This window comes from Mustela nigripes, chromosome 12 (genome assembly GCF_022355385.1).
Source record: "Mustela nigripes isolate SB6536 chromosome 12, MUSNIG.SB6536, whole genome shotgun sequence".
Taxonomy (NCBI): Eukaryota; Metazoa; Chordata; class Mammalia; order Carnivora; family Mustelidae; genus Mustela; species Mustela nigripes.
Genome location: NC_081568.1, coordinates 140,291,027 through 140,303,929, shown reverse-complemented (window position 1 = coordinate 140,303,929; position 12,903 = coordinate 140,291,027). Strand labels below are relative to the sequence as shown.

The 12,903-nt window shown below is 46.1% G+C and overlaps 1 protein-coding gene across 1 annotated transcript in view; it reads left to right on the top strand.

Moving 5' to 3' along the window:
- Positions 1 to 9,456: 9,456 nt before the first annotated feature.
- FAM170A (family with sequence similarity 170 member A) overlaps positions 9,457 to 12,903 on the top strand; it is a 4,730-nt gene continuing 1,283 nt past the window's right edge. Inside the window, exons 1-3 of the mRNA XM_059416695.1 lie at positions 9,457 to 9,526; positions 11,509 to 11,649; positions 12,390 to 12,679. Of these exons, the coding sequence (XP_059272678.1) occupies positions 9,457 to 9,526; positions 11,509 to 11,649; positions 12,390 to 12,679 (501 nt within the window). The remainder of the gene's footprint in view (positions 9,527 to 11,508; positions 11,650 to 12,389; positions 12,680 to 12,903) is intronic.

Sequence of the window (12,903 nt, the reverse complement as noted above, 5' to 3'; positions counted from 1 at the left end):
AAGAGGGCCCCATTCTCAGGATATCTGGAAAGGCTTCTTTATGAAGTAGGATTTTGGTTCTACTTAAAACCCCATTGTACATTGGCAGATGCATAGATACAAAGGACATCCTGATGGTTGCTGGAGGGGGAGGGGTGGGGAGGATGGATGCAGGGGAGAGGGAGAAACGGGCTTCTCTGTAAAGAACCATAATATTATGGAATGAATATCATACGGATAAAAGGTACAGCACAGGGAGTGTAGTCAGTGGTAAGTACTAGCATTGTATATAAAAACAAAATGCATCGTGTACTTTGACTATCTGTCCTTTTTTTTTTTTTAATTTTGGAAGATTTTATTTACTTATTTGACAGAGAGTGAGCGAGCACAAGCAGGGGCAGATACAGGCAGTGGGAGAGGGAGGAGCAGGTTCCCCGCTTAGCAAGGAGCCCCGTGCGGGACTCAATTCCAGGACCCTGGCATCATGCCCTGAGCCAAAGGCAGATGCTTAACCCACTAAGCCAGCCAGGTGCCCCTGAAAATCTGTACCTTTGAAAGAAATGACTTGAGCAAGGACTGCGCTCTGAGGTGGAGAAGTCAGGTCCAGTGAGTGGAGGCAAGAAGCTGGGTGCTGTGCGGTTGCCTGGAAAACTCAGTAGGGTTCTTAACCCTGCAGAGCTTTGAATACTAGGTGGGACATTTTAGATTTTAATGCAGAAGCCATTGACCATTTGAGCAGGAAACTAATATTCTTTAAGAAAATAACTATGACCTGGCTGGGTTAAAAGCTGGGAAGGACATACTCGAGTGTTCCCAGTTTGGGGAAGACTGGAAGATGGTCACAGATTCATCAGATGTGCGCTGTATCTGCAGGAATGAAATGAGCAGCATACCTCGATGCATACATACTCCTCCCCTCTATGCATTCTTTGTCATCACGGAGCACATATCTGGCAGCCAGGTTAACTTTAGAATAATAAGAACAAAAGCTATTTGGAATACATGTTTTAGAACCATTTGTTACTTTGCACAGACCTATGAGCAAATAGGATGGAGCTAATGCATTTACTGTAGTATTTGGTTCTTCAAGGCCTGCCACGCTATTATATCTACTTCCATCCTTGCCAAACTCTGCCTCTTGCCACTGTGATCACTCAGAGACCCGGAGGTCAGTGGAATCATTGAAATAGTGATGTGAGAGTCAAGAGTTTTTCTGCCTGTTAGTTCGAGTCTTTGGAAGATTGCTTCCTTTGTATTTCCTAAATTCAGGGTATAAAAACCGCCCAGACATGTAATCTTTACTAGGTCACACATTTCAAAAGGCGGTGAAATTATTTTCCAGCTTAAGGCAAGTGTTTTAGGAACTCCTGAGCCCTCTCTCTCCTGAATCGGTTTTGAAGAAAGAAACAGAAAAAACCCAAGCCGTATCATAAAAACCCATGCCATATAATACAACTGCATTGAACTGGTATAAAAATCCTAACGTAGCTTGGTAGGAAAAGGTTCTGAATTGTGATCCAAGAGACCTGAGTACTTGGTGTGGTTTTGTAAATATGTGTCTTGATGGTTTTGTCAGGTGTTCTACCTAGTGGGGAGGGATTAGAATCTTTCTACAGGGTCCCTGTGCTATCTATTAGAACTGTTCACAATTATGTTTGCCTCAGGAGTCTGGAAAATGGAGAGACATATGATAAGATTGTGGTCAACAATTTTGGGTAGAAGCCATAGGTTACTTTGCGGACAGGACATTCAATGCCGGGGTGAGACTCCAGAATTCTCTTGGCAGTTATGGCCGACACCGGTGGCTTTATCAACCTGAATCTGGGAAGGAAGACATCAAGGAGGGAGCTTTTAGCCGGCCCACAGTGGGCATCGACGAGGAGTAGGAAATGAACCTTTGTGGTTTTAAGCTGCTGTTATTTGGGGGGTTATTTGTTCCAAAAAAATAATGAGGCTTCTTGATTGATACGGTATCCAAAGAATTTAACTGTGATGGTTTGTGGGAAAACTCAGGGATGTAGGAGATGTTTCCTTTCCTTAAATTAAGTTTTACAAAGTTTTCTACAGATCAATGTCCAGCTGCTCTGAGGGGGAAGTAAATTTTCTGTCATTGGAAAGAGTAAGGCAACCTCTTGAAGGCATTACTGTAGAAATTGAAGGTAAAAAAATTGAAGGCTATAGTAAGAAATAGATATCCATTCCTGGTACAGAGCTCCCTAAAGCTCTTGGAATTTCTCAAGTCGGAAGAGCCATAAGGGTGTCTTAGGTTAATGAGGTGACTTTGGAAGCACCTATGGGTGGGGGCCGGTTGCCAGGGGAACAAGCACATGATTAGAGGGTTGGAACTTTCTGTCCCATCCCCCTCCTCTGGGGATGGGGGAGGGGCTGAAGGCTGAATCAGTCCTCATGGTCCAGTGTTTTAATGAATTATGCGTATGTAATGACGCCTCTATAAAAACCAAAAAGGACAGGGTCCAGAGAGCTTCCTGGCTGGTGAAACACATGGAAATTTGGGGAGAGTGGTGTGGATAACTTCTTGCCTTTCCCTATATCTTGTGCCATGCCTCTCTTCCATCTGGCTGTTCCTGTGTTCTGTCCTCTCAAAGAAGCCAATAATGTCATAGGCAAAATGTTTCTCTGAGTTCTGTGAGCCACTCTAGCAAAATGACCGAACCCTAAGGTGGTAGGCCATTAGAACCTCCCGTCTACAGCCAACTGGTAAGGACAGGTGACAACTGGTGTCTGAGGTGTGTGCGCATGTGGAGAGGGGGTAGGTGGGCTAGGGAAGTCTTATAGGGCTCACTCGTTCACCTGTGGAATCTGACGCTGTCTTTGGGTAGATAGTGTCTGCCTTGAGTTGGGTTAAAGGACACACAGCTGGTGTTGGAGATTTGCTTGGTGAAACCATTGCCTCCTATGAGGAGAACCGGTACCAGAATCTTAGATTGAATTAGAGAACTTCACGGTCCATTGTCGCTTAAAAGCATTCAGATTTGTAGCTCCTAAGGGTAACTGTTGTGGCTCACATTTGTGCAGCAAGTAGGGTTTATGAAGTGTTTTCTCCAGTGTAAACTTCCTCGCTCTCCTGTGCCTAGCAAGAGGATTTCCATAATGTGCCCACCAGGGAGACATGCACAGGTGGTAAGAAAAACTTGCTTGGAGAAGCAAGCTAATTCTTTATCTGAATCCCATAGCGACCCACCTCTATTTTTAAACAAGTACTCCTCGTTCTGTTTGTTTGTTTGTTTTAGGATTTTATTTATTTATTTGAGAGAGAGAGAGATAGTGAGAGAGAGCATGCACCAGGCCAGAAGATGGGCGGGTTGGGAGAAGCAGGCTCCCTGCTGAGCAGGGCGCCCATTGTGGGGCTCCATCCCAGGACCCCGGGCTCATGGCCTGCGCCAAAGGCAGACGCTTAACCAGCTGAACCACCCAGGTGCCCCTGTTTGTTTTTGCTCTCTCTCTCTCTCTTTTTTTATTAAACTTCTAATTTTTATTTTTATTTTTGTTTTTTTTTAAAGGTTTTATTTATTTATTTGATAGACAGAGATCACACGTATCAGAGAGGCAGGCCGAGAGAGAGAGGGAAGCAGGCTCCCCGCTGACCAAGAGCCTGATGCAGGGCTTGATCCCAGGACCCTGGGATCATGACCTGAGCCGAAGGCAGGTCATGAGCCACCCTGGTGCCCCAAAACTTCTAATTGTTAGATCATTGTGCATTCATGTGCAGTTGTGAGGAAGAATATGGAGATCCCATGGAAACTTTACCCACTTTGGCCAATTGAAACATATTGTGAAACCATAGTGTCCTGTCATGACCTAGATTTTGATCTATAGTATCAAGACACAGAACATTTCCATGTTGCCATTTTATGGCCACACCTACTTCCTCCCACACTTCCATACCCCTTAACCACTTAACTCTGCACCTATTTTCCATTTGTATAATTTTGGCCATCTCAAGACTGTTACATAAAAGGAATCATCTAGTATGTCATCTTTTGGGACTGGCTTTTTTCCCTCAGCACATTTCTCTGGAGATGCATCCAAGTTCATTCCTCTTTTCTTGCCGAGTAGAATTCCATGGTATGGCTATATCACAGCTTATTTAAATGTTTACCCACTGAAGGATATCTGCGTTGTTTCTAGGTTTTGGCTATTGTGAATAAGCTGTTACCAACATTCATGTGCATGTTTTATGAACAGGCTTTGCCTTTCTCTGGGACAAATGCCCAAGAATGCAATTTGCTGGGTTGGATGGTAGTTGCACATTTAGTTTTTTTTTTTTTTTTAAAATATGCCATTATTTTTTTTTTTTTTTTTTAAGATTTTATTTATTTATTTGTGAGATAGAGGGAGAGAACAAGCGGAGGCAGAGGGCAGAGAGAGAAGCAAGCTTCCTGCTGAGAAGGAGCCCGATGTGGGACTCGATCCCAAGACCCCGAGACCATGACCTGAGCTGAAGGACATGCTTCACTGACTGAGCCATCCAGAGGTCTCTAGAGTGCCCTACTTTCCAGAATGGCTGTCATTTTCTGTTCTTACCAGTAGTGTATGAATGATGGAGTATCTTCCCATTCTCCTCAGCATTTTGTATTGTCATGGCTTTTTATTTGAGCTTGTGTGATAGGTGTCTCCTTGTGGCTTTCGTGCACATGATCCTAATGGCTAATGACATGAAACAGCACTTCATGTGTTTATTTGTTGTCTGGACATCCTCTTCCCTGAAACATCTCTTCCAGTCTTTTGTCCATTTTCCAATTGGATTGTTTCCTTTTTTACTCTGAGTTTGAGAGTTCTTTACATGTTACAGATATTATGTGTTTGTTGGCTTATGAGGTTTGCAAATCTTTTTTTCTAGTCTGTAGCTTGTCTTTTCCCACTCCTTCAAGGATCTTTCGCATAGCAAATGGTTTTAGTTTTCATGAAGCCTAGTTTATTTATTTTTCCTTTTACAGATCATTTCTCTCCTGGATAATTGCAATAGGCCCACTATTTTCTTTTTTCCTATTTTTTTTTTTTTTGCTTCTTTGAAAGAAAGAGATGAATTTGTCTTTATTTTCAGAATTTTTACTTTTTTTTTTAAAGAGCTCCACACCCCACACCCAACATAGGGCTTGAAATCATGACCTTGAGATCAAGAGTTGTATATTCTGCCAACTGAGTCAGGAAGATGCCCCAGAAAGCTCCCTATTTTCTTGATTCTGTCCTTGCCTCCTGGGTGGCTGTTTTTTTTTTTTTTTTAAAGACTTTATTTATTTATTTGTCAGGAAGACAAAGAGCTCGAGTGCACAGGCAGGGGGAGTGGCAGGCAAGGGGAAAAGCAGGCTCCCTGCGGAGCAAGGAGCCTGATGCCCAGAGATCATGACCTGAGCCCAAGGCATCCCCCAGTTGGGTATCTAGCAGAGTAATCTTCTTTCTTTTCTTCTTTTCCTTCTCCTCCTTCTCCTTCTTCTTGTTTTGTTAAGTAGATACCCCCAGCAAGGGGTTTAAACTCACAATGGTGAGATCAAAACCTGAGATGAGATCAAGAGTTGGAGGCTTAACCAACTGAGCCCCTCAGGTGGCCCCAGAGTGATCTTTTTAAATACAATTATTCACTCAGGACTCTCCACGGTTCCCTTGTCACTCAGAGAAAAAGCCTAAATCTTGACAATAGCTTCCTGTCTGCAGAGTCCCTCATTATGTCTCTTCCTATCTTTCTGCCTCAGCTCTAGCTACACTGGCCTCTTTGTGAAGGTCTAACAGGCCAAGCCACCCCTGTCCAGGACTCCAGTCTCTTCTTTTCATCTGGAAAATGTAACCTTAGTTCTAAACTTTCTCATTTGCCCTGAAGTCTTACTGAAAAGGGCTATTTTTTTTTTTTTTAAAGATTTTATTTATTTATTTGTCAGAGAGAGAGAGAGCAAGAGCGAGCACAGGCAGACAGAGTGGCAGGCAGAGTCAGAGGGAGAAGCAGGCTCCCCTCGGAGCAAGGAGCCCGATATGGGACTCAATCCCAGGACGCTGGGATCACGACCTGAGCCAAAGGCAGCTGCTTAACCAACTGAGCCACCCAGGCGTCCCAAGGGCTATTTTAAATAAAGACTTCAATGACCTCCCATTTAACATAGAAATGCCCCATTGCCTACAGACCCCAAATTCACCTTGTTTTCTTTTTCTTCATGATACTTGTTAGTATCTAACCTACTCCATATTTTATGTATTTTTTTAAAGATTTTATTTATTTTTTTGACAAAGAGAGATCACAAGTAGATGGAGAGGCAGGCAGTCAGAGAGAGAGAGAGAAGCCAGCTCCCTGCTGAGCAGAGAGCCCCATGCGGGACTCAATTCCAGGACCCTGAGATCATGACCCGAGCCGAAGGCAGCGGCCCAACCCACTGAGCCACCCAGCCGCCCCATATTTTATGTATTTTAAAAATTATCTGTCTTTTCTTTTAGAATTAAGCTCTCTGAGAGAAAATCCTTTTATCTGTTTTGTTCATAACTGTTCAACTATGAGGATCTAGAGGAGCTTGGCACATGGTAAAGACTCAGTAAAGATTTACAGAATGAAGAACGAATAAAGAAGGAATGGGTGAGGTATGTTCCAATCTAGCTTTGCCTTACCGTGATAAATCCCACAGGTCCATGCTTGCAAATCCTGAGCTGGTACCGTCAGAACCATCTTTCCTTTTATAAAGAGAGGTTCAATTCTTCTTCTTCTTCTTTTGTAACATTTTATTTATTTATTTGAGAGAGAGAGAGAGAGAGAGAGAGAGCATGAGTGGGCAGGGTCATAGGGAGAGAGAGAAAGAGTCTGAAGCAGACTCAGCCCTGAGCAGAGAATGAGATCGTGAGATCATGAAATCATGACCTGGGCTGAAAGGAGAGGTTCAATTCTTTTGGAAATTCTGGGTCTAAGAAGGATGTCTTAAGAAACTTCCTCCTGGGTGGTGGGGTTATGGACATTGGGGAGGGTATGTGCTGTGGTGAGTGCTGTGAAGTGTGTAAACCTGGTGATTCACAGACTTGTACCCCTGGGGATAAAAATACATTATATGTTTATAGACAAATAAAAAAAAACAAACAAACTTCCTCCTTCTGAACAAACAAAAAACCAGAAACAGACCCATAAATACAGAGAACCAGTAGATGGCTACCAGAAGGGAGGGGCAAAATGGGGGCAAGGGGAAGCAAACAGAATTCCCTTCCTGGGAATCAGAGGATTAGAATACCTAGTGAAGTTTGAACTCCTAATGAAGGCACGATTCTCTGTGGTTCCTCATGCTATTTGTTAAAAGGCTTATGGGATCATTATTGTGGAAGAATCAAAGCAATGTCACAGGAACCCACTAATCCATCTCAACATCATTAAAAACAAGACAGGACCAGTGGGATTTATCACGGTAAGGCAAAGCTCTCTGCTCAGTGGGAAGCCTGCTTCTCCCACTCCTTCTCCCCCTGCTTGTGTTCTCTTCTCTCTCTCTCTCTCTCTCTCTCTCTCTCGCTGTGTCTGTCTCTGTCAAATAAATAAACAAAAACAAAAACCGAACAACAACAACAACAACAACAACAAAACCTCCTCATCTATTGGATATAAATACTGTTGCATTTAGAGAGAGAGGACACGTCTGAGATCTTCTTCAAAACACAGTTCTCCCGCCACCCCTACACACTCCCAGAAACATCTAAATTGGCACAACTGAAGGAAAAGCTAACTGTGTGTATGTGGTGTGGGGGAGGGGTGTGGGGATGGGACGAGAATGACAGAATATTGGTCATGGTTCAGTCTGGGTCATAGGTCCATGGAGCCACATCCCCATTAGACAGCTTTTATTATTATTATTATTTTTTTAACTTTGTGTATGCTTGAAAATTTCTACCACAGGGCACCTGGGGGGCTCAGTTGGTTGAGTGTCTGCCTTTGGCTCAGGTCATGATCCCAGGGTCCTGCAATCAAGTCCCCACATCGGGCTCCCTGCCTCTTCTCCCTCTCCCACTCCTGCTGCTTGTGCTCTCTCTCTCTCTCTGTCAAATAAGTAAATAAAATCTTAAAAAAAAAAAAAAAATAAAAGGAAATTTCTACCACAGGAAGTTTTGAAAAGCCCTCTTTGCCCCTTCTTACCTAGGGGTTCTCCAAGAAACAGGAAGGTTGAATCTCATCTGCAAATCCTTGGAAGGCTGCATTTGTCCTGTCTTCACTCTCTGCTGTTGGAGACTGTGATGTCCAGCAGTGCCCTTCAGATCTGGATTCACCTTGGTCCAGTCGGGCTTCTTGGTGCCAGGGACGTCGGGGAGGTCCGCCTCCTCCCTCTACACCCGTACTACCTTCAACAGGAGGTGTCTCTCATTTTGGACTGGAATCAAGAGCATGCAGTTGGGTCGCCACTTATAACTGGTAGATGTTTCAGCCCACAAGCAAGGTACACAAGAAAGAGGATGGAATTGTTTTTGTAACTCCGCTTGATTTGTGTTGTAAGCCTTGATCCTGCTGGTGTCCCCTTTGGATTTCCACCCATCCCTATTGGGAGGTCATACAGGGCCACCACGAATGAAGGTTGAGGTGAGAGCATGGTTACTGTTTATTGGGAGGACACACTTACAGCTTCGATGTCCTGCAGCTTGGTTGCTGTGCCTCCTTTGGGTTTGGTGGTTCTTGGGTGACATGTGGGACAGGTTGCCATGATTCTGCCTGTATGCCCAATGTAGCCTTCGCCTTGTGGAGTTTTCTCCACATCTTCCGCTCTAACCACGCCTTGGAGAGCTCCTCCTTCGTGGTCCATAGACTTCTCTCTGACAGTCGGTACCTCTCAACAAGCTAGTAGGAAAAGAAGACAATAAGTACTGAATTTCAAGAATCCTGCTTCTGTTAGGTTTCTGCTCAAGTGCCCTGTATTATCTGTGGAGTTGGGGATTTTAGAAATAAAAGCCAAGGGGATGAGCATGATTTGCTGCTTTTAGCCCTGCCATGCTCTTCCTCTGGCCAGAGAACACAGAGTCTGCTACCTGCCTGAATGCAGAAGAGAAAGGGAAAAAAATAATAATGATAAAGGGAGAAAGGGGAAAATAAATGAAATGCCAGCAGATGAGTATTTCAAAATACTCTACCCCTCTTAAGAAGATGTGAGTTGAATTCATGGGAGAGATTCCACCAGGGGAAGAGGGATTGTTCTTGAACATGGGGTCTGTGTATTTGCAAAGACTGTGTGGGATCCAGGTCCCCAGAATGCTCTGATGTCATCATTCAGGTCAGAGAACCCCCGCTGGGGGCCGGGTGACCTTTGAACCTTAACAGCCCTGTGCTGGAGCAGGCACTGGGCGGTGTTGCTGGTTCTCTGTGTGGTCTGAGTTCCTCAGCCATTTAGGACACTCGACAATTTTTATTCCTTTCGGGTCACCTCAGCGAATTTCCTGAGAGTCAAGGAGGGCCAGCTAGTAGGGAGAAAGAGGAGCTGGGTGTTAGGCATCTTCTGAGCAACTCCTGTCGCCGGTACCATGAAACAGCGACAGAAGAGGAAACATCTGGAAAGTGAAGAGCCCCCGGAAAGTGCCCAGCAGGGAGGAGGTATGCGCTGGGCACCTTATCTGGGGCACAAAGGCTGCTGCCAGCCTGGACCTTCTCTAGGAAGCTGGGGTGGAAGAGGATGTGTCCCTGGGGAAGTAGCCGAGGATGCCGTTGTGTCTCTCCTGAGCATCCCTGTGGTGTGAGATGGCATGGGAGGGCCACGTGCCCCTGCCGGGAGTGGGGGTCAGCACTGCCCGTCTGAGGACTTCTCTCTTGAGGCGCTCGGGGCTGGAGCTCTGTTGGACTCATCGCAGGCCAGGGTCCTACTTGCCCAGACCTCCAGGGGATGGCTTTTCTCCGTCCTGTATTCTCTCTCATTCTCTTTGTTCTACCTTCCTCTGGGGTCACTGGGCGGGGCAGGGAGGTTGTGAAGGATGCCGATGAAGACCTATGGGTTCCGCTGTCCCTTTTACCAAAGAGCAAGGAGAAGCCTTGTTGAAAAATATTTTGAGGAGCAAGAAAGGAGATCGTCTAGCGATAGCATCATACTGAAAGCATGGAGATGGTATTCCTTCAGCAGGAAGAATTTATCAACGGGTCCGTAGGGGTCTGTCTGATCTACAGATGTGGGGCTCGGCAGCAGTGATCAGGGGAAGGGAGGGCCTTTCAGAGACTAGGTTCAGATGGATGGGGGTGAGAAATGGTGTCAGGGCCCTGCAGGGAGCTCTGAGAGCTGTGGATTTACTCCCCAGGGTCCCTGTAAACTAGTAGCTTGCCTGAAGAGAGGGTGTGGTCACACTGGGAGGCGGGCAGAATGGAGCCCACCCCAGGAAGCCAGCCGGAGCCTTCTGGCCCATATCAGAGGCCCGCAGTTTCCGCAAGGCACAGGACTGGGCATATAGGATGAGCCCTGGGACTGGAGGCCTGGACGGGAGGCAGATTTTCAGGCAGCAGCTGTAGGACAGAAAAGGTAGTGATTGGTGGGGTATTGTTTGCCTCTGTGTGTATGATGGGTGGGGGGAGCAGTGGGGAGAATGAGGATAGAGTATCCTCAGATGTGAAGTCGGCCTTGTAGAGTTCTTGTCACCATGTCTGGATCTGGGAGACATTCAAAACATGTAAGCATGAATACAGAACTCATAATAAGTGAGTTTCACGAGAGCATCTCTTATACATCTGTATACACTTTGTACAGAAAAAAGCCGCACATCTCCGCACGCCCGATTTTATCAAACCACACACAGATCGTATAGGTAGATATGCACGTCATTGCTGCACTGTGTTCACAAACCATCCACGGATGTCAAAGTCCTTTCCTCTTACTCTGAGCTCTGGAGTATGAGTATATCCCAAAATGCCACATGGGACATACTTACACTAAAAATAGGCATCACCCAAGTATTATATGGGGAAAGCTTGCACTAAAAAATTGTTTGTGGTTTAGCTGAAATGCAAATTTTGTTGGGTATCCTCTGTTTTTGTTTGCTAACTCTGGCAACCCTTGTGTACTTAATGCCAGCTAACATATCATATGTTTACTGTACTTATATCTAGTGTCTGTCTTCTACTAGAATGTTCAGTCTTACCAGAGCCTAGAATAGAGACTGATACATAGTAGTAGCTACTCTCTATTTTTGAGTGAATGAATGAATGATTGACTACACACCATAAATACATACCATATTCTATAAAATGGTTATGTGTCACCCCATTTCGGAGTTGTGAACACCAACATTGCACCAAACACCACACCGATGCGTGTGTGCCCTCCTCATCACGCCACCCTCACATTTGTGAAAGGTTTGGCTGATACACACGATGTTCACATTTCAGACCTACTCAAGCCTTCCATCCTAAGCAGACACTAACAAAGTAAGTGTTGATAGTAATTCAATACAGGAGTAGCCATCCGGGACCAGACTTTGAACCGCGTGTATTCACTGCACTTGACATATGTCATTTGGTTGATATTTGTTGGACAGACAAATGATGTCCCGACATGGCCCACTCATCATATTTCTGAGGCTTTCCTATCTTTCCAGGGGTCTCAAAGTCACAGGAGGATGCCCCTCAGCTTGAATCAACTGGGGTGGCCAAAAGTTGGGACACGGCGGTGGGGGAAGTGTCCTCTGCCTCTGAATACTTCTCCTGTGTCTCTTCTCCACGCAAGCTCATCTGTGCTGGTAAGGGTTCAGGGCTCCTTGGGTGTGGGGCACATAGACCCAGGAGAGGCCAAGAAGAAACCCAAGACAATCAGAGGTGGTCAGAGCTCCTCGAAGGAGCCCGGGAAGCTGGCATTGCTGTTAGGAGAGCGTGGGTATGAGCTCAGTGTGTGTGTGTGTGTGGAGGGGATCCCTGCTGCAACCACAGTGGGGATGTTAAGAAGCATGAGCCAGAAAGGCCTGGGCTGGAAGTATGGTGCCCAGAGATGGGGTGAAGGAGCTGTGTAGGTTGTGCCTTTGCTGTTGCCTCCAAAGAAGGACAGAGCTCCTCAGCCCAGGTCTCCAGCCCTGGAGCAGGACCGTCCAGCTCAGATCCCTGCACCCCGAGGCACACAGCTGTACTCCACACCATGTACATTCATTCTCAGCACACAGCTCCTGCCCCCGAGACATGGGATCTGCCGCACCATTTCCTACATGACTGTCCACATTCCACAAGCACACCGATGGTATCACAGATAACACACAACCCACCAACATCCCAGAAATTCCACAACCCCTTGCCACCCTGCTCCACACCCCTGGATACTGACACCTTGCCAACATCCTTACACATGCATGAAAAGGGCCTAGCGGACACCACCCCGGGTATGAACACTGACCCCAGGCTCCCCACACCATGCATCTTCACGTGTGAAGACCCCCTCAACTTCTGGCCCGCCCCCTACTCACATTCTTATGTCTCTTACTTCCTTTCCCAGGACTCCGGCGAGTACCTCAAGACAGTCCCCAGCCTAGATCACCCCTAACCCAGGTTCAGGAACAAGGGGAGACTGCTGCCCCCTCACACCGAGTCTCTTCATCCCCTTCGTCCTATAAAACCTGTGTGTCCTCTCTGCACACAAACAAAGAGGAAAAGGGCATGAAAATATACTACATGCAGGTACAAATGAAAAAGGGCGTGGCTGTCTCCTGGGAGACCTCGGAGACCTCGGAGTCACTAGAAAAGCAGCCAAGGATAGAAGAAGTGACCCTTCCCGAGGATGTGCAGGTAGGGACTCCCCCCTTCATCCCCTTCGTCCTATAAAACCTGTGTGTCCTCTCTGCACACAAACAAAGAGGAAAAGGGCATGAAAATATACTACATGCAGGTACAAATGAAAAAGGGCGTGGCTGTCTCCTGGGAGACCTCGGAGACCTCGGAGTCACTAGAAAAGCAGCCAAGGATAGAAGAAGTGACCCTTCCCGAGGATGTGCAGGTAGGGACTCCCCCCT